This window comes from Rissa tridactyla, chromosome 1 (assembly GCF_028500815.1).
Source record: "Rissa tridactyla isolate bRisTri1 chromosome 1, bRisTri1.patW.cur.20221130, whole genome shotgun sequence".
Taxonomy (NCBI): domain Eukaryota; kingdom Metazoa; phylum Chordata; class Aves; order Charadriiformes; family Laridae; genus Rissa; species Rissa tridactyla.
Window position 1 is genome coordinate 216,085,636 of NC_071466.1, and position 20,855 is coordinate 216,106,490.

Genomic DNA, 20,855 nt, shown 5'->3' on the forward strand with positions numbered 1-20,855 from the left:
CCAGAGCTTGGGTCAAGGTTTTGGACAAGTTTTGGGATGGGCCACCTAGATCTGATCTGAAATTAAGCAGACTGTGGAGGCTTTGGATGATGGTCACACAAGCTAAAACTCATCCACAGAAGGTTGGAACATGGTGAAGGTTTGTTCCCTTTCCTTCTGTTCCAGAAAGGAGAGGTAGCAAATAGGATCGCTTCAACTGGATCATTGTCTCTACAAGGAAATTTTGCAATGCAACAGGAAGAATTCAGAGGTGAATTAAGCAGGAGAAGACAGACACACTGCAATAGCAGGGTCCATCAGAAAAGCCCTCCATAGCTGCCATGGACACTGCGAGATTTGGAGTGACAGCACCCTGCAGAGCCATGCTCAGCTGGAAATGTTTGGTTAGACAGATCCAATGCACTTTCCAGCCACTGTCTCTATTGAGAGGTTCTTGGCAAATGAGACCACCCTGCCACTCATAGCCAGGAGCTCAGCCAACCTGACACCTCCCTTTCCAGCTTTGGCAAAGGGCTCTCTGCAGGAGGAGATCACTGGCAGTGACGGCTACAAAGAGGAAACTTGAAGATCAATAGCATCATTAAAAAGCCTACAGAAAACAAAGCCAATGAACTAATCTCCCAGTCGTGAGGACACCTGGATCCACTGCTCCTTGCAAAGATAAGACAGTACTGTTGAATAATTAAATGGTGAACTGAGGTCCCATCTTGGCCTGTTATATAGAAGCCCAAGGATGTGGATATAGACTAATTTGCTCAGCATCCTGGTCAGATAAGCCAAATGAGCAGTTTGGCTCATTTGTATTCATTTGACACAGTTGAGTTGACCCACAGAGGACAAACACTCAACTTCAGGGTCAACATTTTCCCACAGTGAGCACACAAACCATAAGGTCCTCTTGAAATCTAGCTTGGAGTTGACCCCATGATGCCTACAGGGCCCTGTTTCTTCTCTAAGGGCAATGGAGATAATGACAAGTCTGAAAGAGGAGAGGTTCAGGTCAGCAGTGGAAAGTCTGAGGTGCTGAGACAAGTGTCCGAGCCGGGCTTGTAGTCAGAACCAAACTGCCTTAAGCAACGGAAACAAGAAGGCAATTATTACCCAGAGAAGAGCTGCTGAAGGGTTTGATTCTAAGTGCATCGGGGTGGACATAAGCCTTCCTGGTGCAGTTAGTAGGCTGTGGATTAGGCAACTGAGGAGATATGATCTGTCTCTACCAGCCTTCTCTTCCCTTGTCATCCAAAAAACACTTCATGGTTAAACGAAGTATCCCCCAGCAAGTCCCAGAGACCTCGTTGGAGCTGCCTACGTGACTCATTGGCTCACCTGCCTCCGCCAGGGACTCAGACAACATTTTTCATCTCTGACGTGTTATCACAGACCTTGAGAGAAGATGAGTGGGGGAGAAGAGGGGCTGGGACAGTAGAAAACACCAGCAGGTACTTACGTGTTGTGAAGAACACACCATCCACAGTGAGGGTCGCCTGAGCCCAAGCACTCGCTGCAGGTCTCGTACTGGCTACACGACTCCACGGGCACCCGAGTGAGCTGCAGGAGGAAAGGGGACAACCTGTCAGGCTTTTCACAGGGCTCTGCAATGCCCATAATGACTTGACGGAGATGTCACCCTCCCTGTCCTCTTCCCCTGCTGCCTGTCCTCCCAGGGGGACATCCCTGCAGAGCTCAGCAGGCCTGGGGCAGACAAAGGGATGAGGCTGCAGATTGCTCCAAAATTCAACCTGGTGCAACCCTTGTCCAGATCAGCACTCAACTTGGTGCAATCCCTTTTGAGATCAGCACCTGCCCTGTGGCCTCCCCCTCTTCCCCATGGCCTTTCACGCTTCATTGCCAGATGACCTCAGTTTCACAGTTTCATTGCCAGATGACCTCACTTGCGCGGCTTCACAGGGAACCAGCAAATCAGGCAAGCTGTGTGCAGACTGTGGTGACCTGGTACCTCGAGGCAGAAATGTGATCTTCTGCAGAAAATTAAACTCACTGGATCTCAGCACTCTCCTACACTCTGGTTGTGGACCTTGTTGCTTTCTGGCTTCCTGTGAGAACTGAGGTCTCATAATGTCTTTGTCTCCCTCCGATGACCACCACCATTGGTGCCAGGAGAGCGTTAGCTCCACTCTCCATTCCCCGTGCATCTTTTCCAACCATCAGTTGTCCCATCCCCGGAGAGGTTGCTCCCAGCAGGAAAAGGACAAGGGCTGCCAGCCTGGGTATTGAGTCAGCTTGCCGTCACCCTGACTTTGCAGCTCAGAAGGCATTACAGGTGGACCTGAAACACACATCTACTGCCAAAATACTGCAATTTATTATCTTTTTTTTCCTATTTATTTCTTCCTTTTTAATTAAAGTATTTCAGTCAGAGATTGCAAAGACAGAAGGGACTGTCTAGCCTGACATCCTGTCTAATGGACCAGAGCCTTTTAATTCCTATTAGGTTTTGTAAGCCCCTTACTTCTTTGGAAGCCAAACATACAATTTGGGCCCAATGACCTGATAGTCTCTTTTCCACTGAATAAGCTTCAGAGAGCTTCTATAATATACAGTCAATTGCCAGTGCCTTCACCCCAGCTCATGTCAGCAGGGAGAGTTTATTCCTTCAGATGATATAGTGTGGTATTATCCTGATGAAACACCACTGAGAACTGCCAACGATAAACTGTGGAACAGTTACTTGTGACAAATGACAAAGGAATACACCTGGATCCTAGGGACGATTTTTGACTTGGTACTAAATTCAAGAGAGTTTTAGCTGTGAAGCGATAGATTAAGATTCATTCTGATTGCATCTGTAAATGAACCAAGAACTGGCTTTTATATATAAATATATATCAGGCAAAATTCCAGCTATTTACGAAGACTTTTTCTGTTTGTATCAGAATTTGTCTTCCTAACCCCTATACAGACACCGCACACAGCAGTAGATATAGTCTATCTGCAAAAGCTGAAAATCTGTATTTTTTCTTCTGGCAAGTGGCAGTAGCATTAGAAAACTTCAGATAGAAATATGGCGGTGTTTATTTACCATTGCACCATTGCCTGTGCCAAGTCACACAAAGAAACCAACTGTGGCTACTGAAAGCTTTTAATGAGAAAGGGAGAATATAAACAAAAAAACACAACACAAAACCACCTTTCTCAAATTTAATCAATTGCCATGAGCATAAGAACGTAATCAGGACAGACCACAGAGCAACGAAAATGAGAAGATCAAAACAGGGAGTCATTCAAACTTCCTTAAGTATCAGGAAGTTTCAAAGGTAAGATGGCTTGGCCATGAATGCAATTGTTCCACCTTCCTTAAGCTTCAGGTCAAGAAGGTATCAACCCTTCATCAAATATAAATTGTATGTTCCAGGATTTCACCCAGTTAGACTGATGTTGAACCTAATAGTCTGTGTTGTATCCAACTTGCAAAAAGACATACAATATTTTACAAGAAGACATCAAGGGGTGAAGACCTTATAATTTCTTATGTTGGCCATTCCCACCTGTTATTTTCACCTGAAAAAAATACATTGTGAATTATATTTCTTTGATTGCACCTAGCTTGACCATGTCTGCACCATGAACATCAGAGAACCTGCAGAAGAGGCAGATAATTCAGTTTTGAAAGACTGTAAATCTGCCCTTCCTCAATCCAGATGCAATCGATTGTGTAATCTCCACCTTGTAATTAGAGATTTGCAAAACCAGTTGGGATTAGCAATGCTGTTCCTATCCAAACTGCCCTCAGTTTAACATATGGTGCAGCTCGATTTATCCTCATTAGCTGTAGATAGTTTTTCTGAACCTTGGTTTCTGAGCCAGTTTACATCTGTCTTATAGAAGTGAGCCTTGCTTAAGAAGTTTAGATCAGAACATGCACTTTTCCAATACCCAATGACGTTGGGTTTGAATGTTCTGAATAAAAATCCACTTGTGACTATGATATATGTACAAGAAAGAAGTCCTAGACCACTGAAATTTGCCATTTCTTTGCAAATTGCTGCAAAAAGAGTAGGTTAAAAGTGGTCTTTCTAGGTTGTATTATTATTATTATTATTATTATTATTATTATTAAATTAGCTGTCAAATGATATTCAAACTCCATTCAGAGGTAGAAGGAACCTACTGGAAATCCAGATCCTCATCTTTGCAGACATCCTTCCTTCTCAGTGTCTTTAGAGTACTTAGTCTCTAAAGGATATAGAATCATAGAATCATAGAATGGTTCGGGTTGGAAGGGACCTTAAAGATCATCCAGTTCCAACCTCCCTGCCCTGGGCAGGGACACCTCCCACCAGCCCAGGTTGCTCCAAGCCCCGTCCAACCTGGCCTTGAACACCTCCAGGGATGGGGCAGCCACAGCTTCTCTGGGCAACCTGGGCCAGAGGCTCACCACCGTCACAGGAAAGAATTTCTTCCTGATATCTAATCTAAATTTCCCCTCCTTCAGTTTAAAACCGTTACCCCTCCTCCTATCATTACACTCCCTGATAAAGAGTCCCTCCTCATCCTTCCTGTAGGCCCCCTTTAGGTACTGGAAGGCTGCTCTAAGGTCTCCCTGTAGCCTTCTCTTCTCCAGGCTGAACAACCCCAACTCTCTCAGCCTGTCCTCATAGCAGAGGGGCTCCAGCCCCCTGATCATCTTTGTGGCCTCCGCTGGACCCATTCCAACAGGTCCATATAGTTTCACTCAGTCTCTATAGGATATAGTTTGTATGTTGTGTAGGAGCACACCTTGTTTTTGTCACTGTCCCAGAGAGCACAGAGATGCAGTATGAGCTTGCACCAAGCCACATGCCACTTGTGTGTCACCACTCACATTGCTATGTGTTATTCCTGCTATAGGAGACCTTTTATGAGTTCACCTCAAGTAGCTTTATTGAGAGATTAATTAAAATTGTACCATGCTGGTAAATGTCTTGGGTTGTAAGTGTCAGACCTTCTAATTAATAAAGAAAGAAACTACAAAAAACAAAGGAGCTGCGACTGAAAGGAAAGCCACCTAGGGGTCGTCAGCTGAAAAGAAAAAGAACATCAAGCAAATAAGGCACATCAGAGGTCTTATTTTCCTTTGGAAAGTAAGCTGTAATTAATTCAGCTCAGCTTTCCAAGTTGAAAGTTTTGAGAACTGACCATGCCCCCTGGGAGCAGTCAGCTTTTTATGCTGCCCCTAAAATATCTGAAAAAGAAAAGTCCACACAACCTCCCAATTACAGTGCCTTGCCATTATTCACAACGACGAAGGGACTAGACAGCGCTGAAGGTTGAAATCTCAATTGTAAACCAGACTGTGAATACTCCTTCCACCCCTTCTCCATCCTTGGAAAGTCTAACAAACTTTTCAAGGTCATTTCCCAACCTTAGTTAGGCTCCCCACTGCTGGTCTTTCATCGGGGTGGAACTTAGAGTCAATATTTTGCAGCAAATATATAACCAGAGTTTCAAGAAGGCAGAGGATTAACAAAAGCAAGGTGTCTTTCATTTTGGGGCACTACGAGCCAGGTTATAGTCATTTATATTCCTGCATGGCTTAACTGATTCGATCTAAGAAGACGCTGTTGTTTTAAGGGCTTATATCCCAGATGTGATGAAGCACATATCCCCATTTTATCAATGAAAGCTGAAGTGGAAAGTGAGGTCTTCTGCAGCTGAAGTAGGTGCTATCTAAATGTCTTTGAAGATGTGGGCATGAGGCATCTGAACAAGTTCATGCAAGAAGTTCAGGAAAGAGCTGACTATTTGAACAAAAAGTTATAAAGTACAACATATTTAGACTTTGGGTTCATTGAAATATTGAAGAAATGAAGGTAGGGTTCTTATGGATCCCTGTCCACACGCCTGATGGACATCTAGGAGGTGCTGTGCTTCCAAGTCTCTGTCCATAGCAGACTAGAGGGACAGATGATCTCCAATTATCTCTGAGATGATAAGCAGAATTTCCAGAGCAGCCAGCCCACCACCGGATTTCCAAGATGACTACCATGCAGAGGGGAATGTGAAAGACCCAGGACCCTCACCACTAACACCCTGCTTGAACAGGGGAGACCAAAATGTCAGGACCCGTAGCCCTCAGGCAGCTTCACCATCTAGACTGTCCCCTACTCACAGCTATCCAGAGTGAGATGCAATCCCAGAGCCAGGGTCAGGCAAGCAGTAAGTGAATCCCATGTCCTTCTCAAGGGCAGCAAGAAAAGGATGAGCAGGTCCAGCTGCTGTAACTGCAGCAGGATTTGAAGAGATATTTCACTTCATCAACACGTTCATTCACAGGTCCCCGAAGTAATCATTCATGAGTTTCTGGCTCACAAGGACATCTTGAAAAATCTGGCAAAATCTGCGAACTGCTGTACAGTTCAGAGCTCACCTACTATATACGGCTTCAGGGCTTTTCACACAACACCGGGGCTGTCCTCACCTCTGATCCAGCCTAAATTGCAAACTGCAGCCTCTCCAGCTCCCAGCCTCACTTCCACCCTCTATTTCTAGCATGAATGAGTTACAAAAAGTCATTTAAAACAAAATGATTGAGTTTTTTGGATCTGATAGACAGTAACAGCTAATCCTGTTAGAAATTTGGCTCCCGCTTCTGCCATTATATATTCACAAAAGCTCCTGCTATGTGCTCAGTCATAATTTTCTGGCTCCCGTTTTTGACTTTCTTATTTCAATATACATTGCTTTTTTTTTCTCCCCTTAAACTGCCAACATTCTGGTCAAAACGTGAATCATTGCTCAATCTCTGCTGTTATAATTGGATGTTAATACAGCAGCGGGATTTATTCAGTCTGATGGACTAAGTTAATTTAAATGTACAAAAAGGCATCTTAAGTAGCCAATTTCCTTCCTGACAGTCAAAAGATACATTTCCAAAACACTGAACAGTGACTCTGTCAAGCCATGTGGGTTCTGTGAATGCTGCTATCTTTCAAGACTCAGCCAGCCCCGAAAAACTGCAGAAAGATTAAGAGAGGAGCTTATTTGATTTCAAAGTCTTGAATAGAGTGTTCATGATAATACAGTTCATTAAATAGAGCAAGGCAAAAAAATAAAAAACACCTGAGAGGCCACTGGTGGAACCAGATTCTGCATCCCTAAGAGAGTCAGTGAGGATGTTCGGTCACCTGCAGGGCATCCCAGGATGGCAATTTTAATTTGGCCCGAATTATGGTCAAAAGGACCTTGAATTCCTCTGTCTTGTTTGAGCCCCTGTGCCTCATCCACCTGATCTGCAAACTCAGCAAAAAAAAAGCAGGAACACAGAAAAGCAAAGCTCGGGGAGCTGAAGCACATCTTAGCTATACTGATAAGAAGCAGGACTCACACGCAATTAGATGCTGTAAAACTGGTGGGAGAGGAGATGCTCCAGCAGGGACAGAGATGAGGACCCGAGTTTGATTCCAGCCTGCCACACTAGCATGGTAAGTAAATAACTTGCCAGTCCCAATGGCACAGGGAATGTCATTTCTCATCAGACACTCCCAAGCCCTTCCCCTTCATTGTAGCACTCTTCCCAGTAAACCCATGCTTACATGCTTGGAAAACTGGAGGCTTTAATTAAGGAGAGTTAATTGGAAGCGGCGGTAGCTGTCAAGGACAAATGACACAATAATTAAAGTGGGGGGCAATGTCCCGCTGTGTGCCAGGGTAAATTACCTGTCCTAATATACTTGTTCACATAGGGCTTCCTACCTACAGCTGTGTGTGTGCTGCTTCTCCTCCTCTCCTCTTTGTTGCCCTGAGCCGTCCTGCACATCTTTGCTGAGAGACGTCTTCACTCTGGCATTGACAGAGCAAATCCTCAGCCATGATCACATGCCACTCCCACGAACAGAGGTAAAGCAAGGAGAGATATAGCAAGAATTGAAGCCCACAGCCTCTGTGGAAATAGACCCAGAAGCCTTTGGGGTAAGGCTGAGAGACGTCAGTTCCCATCAGATGTTCTCATGGTGAGATTGTTATTGGTGCTCCAACAGCAGCACAATTTTCTTTGCACCCTTTGCAGTGCAATTCTCTTCCCCACGCCTCCCCTGGGAGGACCCTGATTTACAACTCGTTCAGAAAGGCCAAGATACGTGTTTCTATGTAGAGCATGCTGGGCTTCATTTCTGATCCAGCAAGAGAGCCTGTGGGGAACAGCTCTGTCATGGGAGGTATGCAAAGCAAGGGTTTCGCCCTCTCACCAAAGTCTGTCTGCAACATGAGAGCCTACTTCTAAGCTAGAAAACCAGGCTCTGTCAAAGGAGAGACCTTCTGCAGGGTGGGATTTGCCTGCTCTCCATTTTAGATATCTACCCATGGATGAGATAAATCACGCCCTTGATATGCCTATGTCTATCCACTGAATATAAAGAAGTCCAGACAGCCAGGTCAGCCAGAGACATTTACAACACACACAGCAAACACCGGGTGAGGTGAATCCCACATTAATGCGATACCTAATTTTCTTCTATTCCTCTAATCTTGCCACTGCAAACAATTCCCAAACACGCTAAGCTCTCCTCTCTTCCTAATTGTAGCATCAGAATGACCAGTCACAATACGAAATGCATTTTCTTTAATCACTAGGAGAGTGGCAGAGGAAATCCACTATGCTGCATAGCTTGAAAGCTGTTCCAGGAACTCAAAAGACCTTGTGTGATGACATGGACTGTGTTTGAACAAGTGCCTTTTACCATCTGCTCTGTAAATACAGCCCTCGTGCTTTGCTGCATCCAAGCTCATTCCTGATCTCTGTTCTGGCTTTATTTACAAAGGAACAGACACTCAGATAGCAAAGATTATCTCAGTCCTTTCCTCGAAGGTTTGGCGGCTTCCCAGGTTCCCACTTCACAACTGCTCAGCCTACGCCCTGTCCCTTCTTCAAACAGGTCTACCATGTCATAATGACTCTTCTCCCAAAAGTGTCAGTGCTCGAGGAGAAGCTAGGGACGCACCATGCTGCTATGAGTACGGCTGGCAACCTGGAGACCTAAAAGCGTGTGTCCACAGGTTTCAGCGCTGAATCTCATTTTTCCTTACCAAGAATGCCAAACACTTCCTCAGCCGGGACAGCAACAGGGCACCCCATTGGCATGCTGATGCGCTCTCTGTACAAGGCAGGAAATACATTAAGAATCCTTGTCCCTTGTAAAAATCACAGTTCACCAGCTAGGAGGTGTCAGAGGAGCTTCCGGAGATTTTACCCACGCCTGATGAAACCAGCCGCCGTCTTACCCACCCTGGAAACCATCATCTCTGGCCAATTTTCTCTGCCTGTAGTATTCAATCTGTGTTTCTCCCTGCCAGGTCCAGATAGGTTCCCCTCCGGCCTTGCTTACGGCTAAATCTTTATCCCACGGTCAAGGTTTCAGTCTGTAAACTGTAAAACAAATGAGGTTTGTCTAAATGTGTGTGTTCAAAAGCCTTCAAAATAGCAAGCCTCGTGTCACAATTAATGCAGGGCCAGCCCAGGCTTAATGAGAGCCAGTGCCTGTGTGGTTACTGAAGCATGCCTGCCGAGCAAGGGATAGATCATTACCCAGGCTCTATAAAGACTATATATAGATTTAATTGGGACCTCTAATGGAATTTATGTCACTGTAATGGGCTTTCTCAAAGTCCAGCATCACCTGAAGGCTCCTGGTGGAGTTGTGAACAGTTAAAACATGCAGGGAGAAGTTAATAGTTGTTTCTACTGGTGATGGCTACTTTCCAGGTCATCTTGTTCCATCATCTTTCCAGATGTTCCCATCCTCACCCTCAGTTATCAAGGAGCTTCTCCATGTAGATTCATTCACCTCTGCAGCCCTCTCAGGCATACTATTGTGTCTCCTTGTTGTCCATTCCCATCGATGAAATCCCAACACAATTCCAAATCCCATCTTTACACCCTCATCATCTCCCTGGGCTAAGATGTCTTCATCCCAGTGGCTGGAGGATCTTTGCTTCATCTCTCTCCCCAGCTGCCCACACTCCCTCCTGGATTTCTAGCTCCACCATTTGATGACCCACGCAGTTCATGAAGGATTAATTGTGTTGATCTAATTCCCTTGTGCAGGATCATATGACACCTACAAGCATTAGCAAGCTACAGAAAGTGTGACAGAGAATTTTAAAAATGTCCTTTTCTTCAGTCGTGATGAGACTTAAAATTCCCCATAACAGCACATAAAACCAGCTGGGGACAACACTCCACATATCCCAGTTCGTTGTCTTCATCCATGGCCTTGTGGCACTAAGGAAAGCATAAAAACAGGGTAAGGATATGTCCTCAGTAACTGCCCAGCTTTTGGCTGTTTTCATTCAGGGGAACTCCTGAGTCTTAGGTGTCTCTATGCCATAACCCGAATAGATCTTTCTTTAATTTTCCAGTTTATCCTTGAAAACACGTTGACTTTTTGCATCCACAGCATGCTTTAGCAGGCAGTTTCACAGGTCCACAGCCCACTGCTTGAAGGAATCACCTCCTTTCGTTTGTTCAGGACTTGATTTTCAACAGTTTAATGTCATGCCCTCTAATTCTTGTATTTGTAGAGGTGGTGAACCGTCCTCTTCCTATCCATCCCTTTCGGCCAATGATTCATAATTTCACCAATCCCTACCATACACCCCAGATCATCTCTTCTCAGGCAGAGGAGTTCCTGCTTCTTCAGTCACCTTCCGTATGGAAACCACTCCATGCCTCTGATCATCCTGGTTCCCTTTCTCTTTTGACCATTTATTTACCCTTGTTAGCCAAATGTTGGGCAAAAGGAGAGGCTACCTGGTGGCTTAGGTCACCTCTTCTCCACCTCTCTCCTCCCTGGACTCTTGGGAACTAACCACATCATCAAAAACTATTAAGCTACTGCCTTTAACAGGGTGACACCTCTCAGCTTGAGGCACATGAGCATCCACATCCTTCAGGCTCATGCCAGCTGCGAAAAGAAACACATCAGCTTAAACTGTGATTAAGACTGCTTTATCAGGGGCTCAGAGAACGGCAGGTAACTCGTAAAGCTGTGTGCACTTGATTGCTTTTAGCGGTGTGAGCATACAGTGGGACTGAGCTTCAGACAGCTCCTCAGAGGACACGCTTCTCCTTGCCATGAAAAGGGACATTTGTTTTGTCCCCAGATACCCTCACACATACTCCCTGCTTCAACCTCTTCCCTCTCACCACTGCCTCATCTCCTTTGATAAGTCATTCTCCATGCAGTGCCATCAAATCTCGGCTGACACGAGCTCCGCAGCCTGCCACAGGCAGCATCAATTGGCGTGATAGCATCAGCTGAAGAGTTATGAGGTCATGCCGGTTAATCTGTAAACCAAAAAACTTAAGATCTGAGGCAGGGAGAGACATGATAACCTTTGCTTGCAGTTGATCTGCAGCAAACATACACTAACCCAACCTAGAGACACAAAATTGGGGCTTTCCAGGGCTATAATAATACCTCTACCTCTCCAGAGCACTCACTACCAACAGCATTACTGACTGTTTCAGTCAAGAGTTAACTAAAATCCAGGGATAAACTGTGAAGCAGGCTCTTCCCGAGCCCTTAAATATATGTCTTAGTTTATTAAACGAGAGAAAACCAGACAGAGCTCACTGCTCAGCTGACGCCTGTGAGAGCTCGTCATGCTCTCAAGGACTGGGTGGCAATTAGTGCTGCCAAAAAGCCAACGACCAGGCAGAGATGCAGGCAACTATTTTGGGGCATATCTATTTGCCTTTAGTTATCCCTACTGTTTGTTTCAGCGTGGAATAACTGAGAAGTTCCTAGCCAAGCCCAGCTCTCTGCAGTGCTTGAATTCATGGAGGGCTTGCAATGCAGAATTTCTACCAAGTGCAATGACTGTTGCTCCATCCCAGCCCCTGGTGCCCATATTTCAATGGATTAAGTGCATAACCTAGTGCAGCAAGCACTACACATGTTTTCCCAGCTTTCTCAGACATCCATCTTGCCATAAAATGAAAGTTCAAGGACATTTAATTCCAGGATCATATAAATGCATAGCATTTAAGGTCAGAAGGGACCATTAGATCATCTGTTCTTACCTCCTGTACATCACAGGCCACTAAATTTCTCCCATCTACCCTTATATGAACTAATAATAATCTGGTTTTAGCTAAAGCATGTTGCTTAGAAAGACCTCCCATTTCGATATGAAGATACCAAGAAATGGAGAATCCTCCATTTCACGGGCAGTTTGTTGTAGTGGTTAATCACTCACACCATAAAAAGCTTGCACATGCCTTATTTTTCATGTGAGTTCATCGGGCTTTGGCTTCCAACCACCGATTCTTATTCTGCTTTTCTTCTCTAGATTGAAGAGCCCTTTTAGCCTGCTGTTTCCACCCCGTGAAGACGCTCAGACATGCGAATCAAATGATTCCTCAATATTCCTTCTGATAAATTAACAGACTGAGATCCTTCCAATCCCTTTGAGGACATCATACCTTCCTGACCCCTACGAATAATTTTTGTGGCTCTTTAGTGCTCCTTTTCCTATCTCTCAGTGCTCTTTTACAAAAAAACATCCCAGAGCTGACCACAGAGCCACGACTTGCCCACTCTCTTGCACTCCTCCAAGGATGTAGGATGGTGTCAGCCTGTTTCTGCTACAGGCTAGACCAGGGGAAACCCTTTGCAAGGATGTAAAGAAATGACTCGCTCATCCATTTCAGTCATTGCTTTCTAGGACACGTCTCCCACTTTCCAGCCTGACCTACATTCCTTCTTACCAGACAAAGAAGTTTGCATTTGTTTTATTTGAGGGAGCCAAAGTCACCCAACCGCTCGCTGTCCTCATCATCGTTAACACTGAGCTAATCATTGCACCACTGAATATTTTATCCACGGGATTTAGTATCAACTTCCTGCTCATTCATGAAAATTTTCAATAGCGTTGGGCCCAATATTGATCCCTGGAGAATACTACAAGGAAAACCCTCAGGCTCTTTGAGAGCTGCCAAGTATTAAGCCATTTTGGAGACCTTTTTTGCTATTTTTAGCTTTTCTTTTTTTTTTGATGGGAACAGGCTATATTGTTGACTCAAGTGCTGTACAGTAAGGTAAAGACAGGGAAACCACACAATAAAACTTCACTATTTCCTTAAAGAATGAGTCACTTATTTCCTCAAAGAATTAAAAATGTCTTATTTTTCATAAAAATATGCTACCCAACTGCCACTTGGCCCAATTCAGGAGTAAGCATCATGAGATTCAGACTTATCCAGGGACTTCATAGTACCCTTTCTAGCTACCACGAATCACTAAAGCGGGGGTCTCACTGATGCACCTGAATTACTAATTTGTTCCCTAGGATATTTGAAACAGGGCATTTGAGGTTTCAGGTGTGTGAAGTCACCCGTGGAGGGGTCCTGCACTATCCAGTGCCTGTATATTGTAGCTTTACACCTGGCTAAAATCCCTCGGTGCATAGCCCGAAGTTAGATAGGATCAGCCTGGACACTGGGAACCTGCGGGGCTCTTAGGAAATGTGGTTTCCAAGGTTGAGATGACCCCCAAAATCGTGGTTGCCCTGTGACTACAGGCACTGCAGAGGTGCAGCAGCATTGATACAGCTGGTTTTGCTGGCATCCAAAATCACGTATGGGTCATCCTTTCTCCTGATGGCTGGTGATAACTCTGAATTCAGGCCTTTTGCATGGATTCCTAAGATTGTGCAGAAGCACACAAGGGTCTTAATTTCTCCAATCAGTTTCTTCTTCCTTTGCGTTCCTGTTATTTTTTCGTATTTTTCTCCAGACAAGGCAGAAGGCTGAGACTCTCACAGCACCTTTCTTTTTATGGAAAGACATACACAGTGCCCAGATTTCTTGGGGAAAAACAGCTGGAATGAGAATCTGTAGAGAAACAGAACTTTTGTCCCTGTAGATAACTGATTCAAACCTGATTTAAGGCCCTCAACACTCCCCGGTACTGTATGAAACAGTAAGATCTCGTTTCAGCTCCTTGCTGCCAGGCATTGAACTCACAAAAGCTGCTGCTGAGCTGGAGCACTACTGAGGGGGGGCAAGGACCAGGTCTGGTGGGGGGAGTGACGGTGTTGGACGACTGCAAGGTGAACACTGCCAGCTGGCTTGGGCATAAAGCACGGAGACCCAAGGGACCCTGCAAAGCCCCTGCCAACTCCATCCAGGTGGTTCCCAAACTGGCATCTTGAAAGCGAGCAGGATTAACCTACGGAAGCTTCTTAAAGGAGCCCTCCACCTCGAAGATCAAAGCTGCGCTGGCCTCACCTCTCTTATTACACCTGCCTCCCGTGTGGGCGTACCTGACAAAAGCCCACAATCTGATTTGGACTGGGGGAATTGCTCGGGTGCATTTCACAGCGCACACCACTCCATGCAAAAAAAAAAACCTCAACTCAAAAAATACCCTTTTGTCCCCAGCCACAAAGAAGAAGGGAGGCCTGTTTGGCATGCAGTGCAAGGGGAAAGAAATGAGAGCAAAGAGCAGGGCCAGTCTCTCGGAGATTCCCTCTGAAACACAAGCCCTGCTGTGCAGCTCAGAGGGGTTGCTCCTCCCGTACACCTCCAGCAGCCGGGACAGGGCAGACCTCCTGGCAGGGCTGGCTCACATGCACCCCACAGGCATTGCAGATGACACTCTTGGCAGGACCCCGCTGACACTCCTGGACCCTTTTATCCAGATCTCACCCCCACAGAGAATCATAGAATGGTTCAGGTTGGAAGGGACCTTAAAGATCATCCAGTTCCAACCCCCTGCCATGGGCAGGGACACCTCCCACCAGCCCAGGTTGCTCCAAGCCCCGTCCAACCCGGCCTTGAACCCCTCCAGGGATGGGGCAGCCACAGCTTCTCTGGGCACCCTGGGCCACTGTCTCACTACCCTCAAAGTAAAGAATTTCTTCCTGAGATCTCATCTAAATCTCCCCTGTTTCAGTTTAAATCCATTACCTGTCATCCTATCACTACACATCCTAAAAAGAAGCCAGTGGCTTCAAAGACTTCGGAGTGTCCTTGCAGAGCTCAGTGCATCTGACTTCCCTGTCTCGGTAGTAGTGACCTCCTCACTGCTTCTCTTTACTCTTCCTTTTCTCCAGCTAATGCAAACATGTGCACAGAAGGGCCAGCGCTTTTCACCTGCGGTCCTCAGCGCAATTCAGGAAGGGGACGGGGAACAAAAAGCATCAAGGATCAGATGAAAATCAGTCACAGCACTGAAGAGGCTGTCTGAAGGTCAAACACACTTAGGCTTTTATCAGCATAAGGACTGACACCAGTTTTATTAAAGCAATCCAGCCACTATCTGAAGACCACTGTGGCCACGCGTATCTTGGTTTAAGAAAAGGTTGCCCCTGGTCAAAGTGGAGCGAAGCTGAGCTCTGTGCACTGGATCTGGCCTGCGTTCAGCCACGACAGGCTCATCGCACCCATGGGATCAACAGAGGGGATGGGAGCTATCGATTAGGGTTTGATGACCCAGCACCGCGCTCCTTCTCACGCGTGCAGACACGCACGTCCGTGGTCCCATGCATGTACACATGCAACCCTGGCAGCCAGCTAATGGCATTTGCAAGCACTGGCAGATTTATACCATATAGAAAGGGGCTGTGGGGAACATTATTTTATTTACCAGCTTCCATTTCACACCGATGAACCGTAAAATTATAACTACAGTTTTTCTCAGCCTTTTACCGATCTATGATATCCGTCTGTCTGTCTCTTACCTATCCGCACGTGTGCGGTGTGGTAGCAATAATGTATGTCCTGAAGGAACAATATCACCTCTGCTTCCCGAGGATTACAGCCTGCCTCTTCCAGAAACAGCAATCCCTGCCCCTGGTTTATTAACCGAACAGCAGGCACTGAGAAAAACCCTCACCCACACAATCAGGAGAGTGGTTTTCTCAGCATTTATGGAGAGAAGGAAATTAGGAACGTATAATAACACCAGAGGACAGCTGAGGATCAGTTTCAACTCTCACCAAAATAGTAGATGAGGAGCGTTGCCTTCCAGTTGCCTGGGATTTTACCTGAGGAGAGCTGTATATCTCCTGCTTCAACCTTGTGAGTTATAACATCACCTTTTTGGCTCATGTTTTAGAAAAACACAAGAGCTCATGCCCCTGTTCCTTTGTCTTCTCCAAAGGATACTCAGATTTTATAGGTAACATTCCCAACGGAGTTGAAGGAAAAGTGATGTTTTGTACTTATTTTATTTCTTTTTTCAGCCATTGCTCCTGAATCAGCATCTCCAAACATCCTTCCCTGTTTTGTATTTATATCTTTGGAGACAGAAAACATCTGGGAAGGAGGGAAGCCCAGCCAGGTAGGAGCACAACTCAAGTCCCTCCCTGGCCAGAGACCCGTATCTGCACAAATTATTTAATCTCCAGTTCACTTCATCTAGCCAAAGCATCTCTGAGAGGGACATAAACACCATCCAGGACTATTTCTCTCCATTTCTTATGAAGGGAGCCTGTATGGAGGGGTGGGATGAATCTGGAACACGCATTTTTTTCCGCACGCACAGCAGGGGTTAGAGCGTATCTGCAGCTCACAAGGATGTTGAGAAGCTCGGGGACTAAGGGGATTGCCTGGCGCTAATGGTGGATGTTTAGAAAGGCATGTACTGAATCCCTGGAAACATTTAGCTCAGATGGTTTGTTTTCCTAAAAGATATGCAGGATTGCTGAGCTGGGGCTCAGAGCAGACATCTCCCCGAGGAGTTCTCTGACCTGAGTTATGTAGACCGCATTAGACAATCACGCTGGTCTCTTTTGGCTTTCAAATCTATGAATTTGTAAGTAGTTGCCAAATAGTTTAAATGATAGCTGTCAGCTTGTGCTGAAAAGAGCTTAGCTAGGCATACAGACCTTACATGAAGTGAAAACTTTTATTATTATTATTGTTATTATTATTGCAGATGGGTTTCGTCTTGCTCAGCTTTAAACTACATTTTCTCTATCAGGATATGGATTTCAGAAGACAAGTTGCCTGACCCAGTGACCAGGCCTATAATGGGACTGCTACGGTAATTGCCATATTTGCAAGACAAGTACGAATTGCTACTTCTAGATTAACCATACAGACGGTGGAGATGAAGTTTATCATCATCCTAAATGTGTTTTGTTTTCTGCTGATGCATGAATGTTCCAGCAATTAGTTTTCCACATTTTTTTTTTCCTGAAGTTCTATATTGGAGCTTTTGTGAACTATTTGACAGTATAGGGTTTTTAAGACTTCACAGTGAAATGACCATTCCAGCACCCTCAAGCGTTAATGCATGAATCTGAATGTTCTGCTGTTTTGCAGTGCGTTACAGATTTAGAGCATCTGTGATACTGGCAGCATTGGGAGAGAGGAGGATGTTGATTAGTGGGGTAAGAGGTATTTACCGAGCTGAGATTAACTAATTGAATTCCCATCTGATCAGACCAGCAGCAGGGCTTCAAAAAAACCCCTGATCCTCTCCTACTGATTTGCTCTTAGATGTTGGAGAGATGTCCTGGAAAACAGTGATATTTATAAATGAAAGAAATCACGGGGAATGCAAAAAGGAACGCGTCAACAAAGCTTTTAACATAGGACTGATCTTCCAAAAACCCCAGCTCTGATTACCATCCGCAGAAGAAATCCACGCAACCAAAACGCCCCAGGTGCTGTGTCTTAATGAGAAGAAGCGCACAGGAGGGATTCCCACCTGTAATTCCAGCTACTACACTAAGAGATCTGGAAGTTAATGAATGCCAAAGAATTCATAGAATCATAGAATCACAAAATCTTCATGGTTGGAAGGGACCTTTGATATCATCAAGTCCAACCATACACAAAAAAAAAAACTCTACAATCTCATGGTCTCCTTGCTACTTTAAATGTTGTTCCCTTTCCATTTTTTTGTATTGCCTTTTTTTTTTTTTTATTCTTGCAAATTTTGCAATTTTCCATTACTAATTCCGCCATTAACGAAAACCCTCAACATTCTTATATAGGCAACTATGGAAAGGGGTTCCATATTTAAATGCCCTGTAGTATCAGTGAGACTATCACTGGTAGTTCCTACTACTTAACCTCCTCTGAATTCCTAAATTTTAATTCAGAGTATCCCATTAAAATTCATCAAAATTGTTTTTTTGAATGAGGAATTAGATTGACTCAACAGTTCCCCCCTCCCAGAACAATGCCTGTTTTCTCCAGAAATCTTAATCCTTTCATGAAAGAAACTACAGAATTATTTTTCCTATCACTCTTAATAGGTCTGATTTACTCGCCTGATCTCAATAAAACTCCATTTTGACAGAGTATTTAGTTGGAGTTTAGTATTAGCTTCTCCATTTCCTTGACTTTGTTTGTGATTCTTTTCATTCATTTTTCACATAATTTGTCAAGCAGAAGTTGATGCATGGCTTTTCTTGAAAAGGATAGCGTAGAGATCAATTAGTCAATCTAGAAACCGGCAAGCTCCTCCTAATATGACTGCATGACTGCCACAAAATGGCAGCTAAATAAAGATCTATCTAGCTTTTAAAAATATTAACCTTTTGGTTGACACTGCCATTTATCAGAAGGTTTATTCTTTGAATGACGAGATGGATACCGCCAAAAGCAGAGCTAAAGGCCACCAGCTACCCCACCACCACACAGATGGGTAGCGAAGGCCCAGGGGTGCTTTTAAGCATAAAGACTCACTAAGAAACCGTTTTGGCAAAATAACTGAAATTAAAGCACGAGTTAGAAGCTCGGTTTGTATAAAATACTTCCTTAATTACTTAGGAATTGACAGACTTAATAAAACCTAATATCCACCCCTCTCTGTCTCCTATTTCTGCTGTCAAGAGAGCCAGATGTTTCATAAAAGGTGCAAGCATCCCGCGAAAGGTGGGCTCTTGTATTAGGTATCTCTGTATTTTCTAATACCTAGAGACTGGTTTATAATCTCAAGAACTGCAGTTAAGACTTGTTCTAAACTTCTAGGTTAGTTTATTTTTTTAATTAAAAATCAGGTGAAAGCATTAAGCTCCAAAACATATATATTTCTTTTTTCCCCTTTTCTACTTTTGTTTTGCAACTGCACCTCCACGGATGCTGTTTAGAATGAAAGCTTGAGGGGAAAAAAAGTAAACAACCGCCGTATTCATCGTCCTGGGGAAATTCTGTCCCGCAAGGAACCTGCAGAGGCGGTGCCAGTGCCCATTGCAAGGACTGAACCGCAGGACAAGGCTGTGGTCGGGGCTGGCTGGGAAAGCGCCAGCAGAAGAACCTTCCATGGGGAGACGCTGGTTCACCGAATTCAATTCATCGAGCCCTGACAGATTGCAATGAGCTGTTATTAGGCTCAGCACACCGGAGAGGGAGTAGGAAACTTCCAGTAATTTGTAAGAGGCACAGCTGAACTTAGAAATGCTGAGCTGGTTTTGGAGGAAAAAATAAAAGAATAATCTTTTCCAAATAAACCTTTCTGCAGAAAGGAATTAAAGGATCAGGTGTTACGCTCAAAATACCCGTGGTAGCAGTTTAGGCAGGAGAGTTGCAGGGGCAGGAGGTGAGCGGGAACTCAGACCTAAAGCATTAAAGATGAAGGGTCTGGGACAGAACAGTCTTCAACTGATCGTGATTTGAGTAAACATATATTGTTGACAAGCATTAATAACCCATTAATGAGCAGAAGTCTGGGAGATCTACCTGCAGCTATTCTGCTTCTGCTTGGGAAATCATTGCCTCTATTATAACAGACCGCTGGAAGCCAAGACAGCTTCACATTTTCAGAGGCAAAACTGGTGAGCAAGGACAATTAATTTTCACCCTTCATGAATTCAGGAGGCGAGGAGAAGAAAAGGTGAGATTGAGAGATACTCTTCAAACTGTCCACCGAAGGGAAAGAAATTAAAACAACATCTACCGGTAGTTAGAGAGGCAGTCCCAAGCTTGGTAAACAAAGCTGAATTCCCGGATCCTTTAGCTCCTCTAGCTGCCGGCTGTTGATAAGCTCAGGACAAAACCCACAGTCAATCTACTGGGAAAGGGACGGGGTCGGAGTGCAATTCCACCTTTAATGAACTGTTTTTCATTTTTACCTTTCCCGCTTTGCGTTCCCCAGGTCCCTGCAATGAATATTTCTTTGTCCGGCAGGACTGGAAACCACCAACTCCCGATGGCGGTGCTGCAGGAGCTCACCTCGCCTGTGGGAGCTCGGGCTCAGGGACACGCTAACCACATTCACCCCCCAAACCAGTCCTGCTTGTAAAGCACCACACTGGAATATCCTATTGCTGTTAAGTGAGAACGGTGTCCTCTTCCCTGGACAGAGTGCGACAGAAAACACTAAGCTAATAAGGCAGAGTCGCCACTGGGGGAAATGACCTATTCATTTCCATTAAAAATGCCTGGTTGTTTCAGGGGCAGGGTTTAATAGCTCATCCGCAGGAAGAAGCTTGGGAAGAGCAGGAGATCTGATCGTATGAAAGAGGTGGGTCTATCCAACGGCGCTCTGAAAGCGCTGTGCAGCCTAATAGCTCTGATTTTATCTACTGACAACTTTGAGAGGCTAAAGAAAATCTCCCTGCTCACCTCTCCCCGGTTCCCCTGCGGGTTTCCAAGCTTACAGGCAGCATCAAGAAGAGAATAAACCGATTTCTGCATAGGTGGTTGGTCAAGGGAATAAACACACTGGCAAGGAAAATGAAACAGCAGAGGTGGGTAGCTTATATGAAATTCAAGGAGTCCATCTCTGCCTCCTGATGTCCTGAGCCACAGGTTACTGGAAATGGAGACGATATCACTGTTCCCTGTCTCTTTTGAAGCTCTTTGCTACATGTTCATCACTGACCCTTATTAGAAAAAGTTTTCTCTGCTGGAGATATGTCAATCAGACCAGTGCAGCTGGGCCAGGCAAGCTCTACCC

The 20,855-nt window shown here is 44.9% G+C and overlaps 1 protein-coding gene across 4 annotated transcripts in view; it reads right to left on the minus strand.

Moving 5' to 3' along the window:
* PLXNA4 (plexin A4) overlaps window positions 1-20,855 on the minus strand; it is a 477,975-nt gene that overhangs the window by 159,298 nt on the left and 297,822 nt on the right. For all 4 annotated transcript variants that reach the window (XM_054221427.1, XM_054221409.1, XM_054221417.1 and 1 more), the window contains exon 5: window positions 1,448-1,548. In XM_054221427.1, the coding sequence (XP_054077402.1) occupies window positions 1,448-1,548 (101 nt within the window). The remainder of the gene's footprint in view (window positions 1-1,447; window positions 1,549-20,855) is intronic.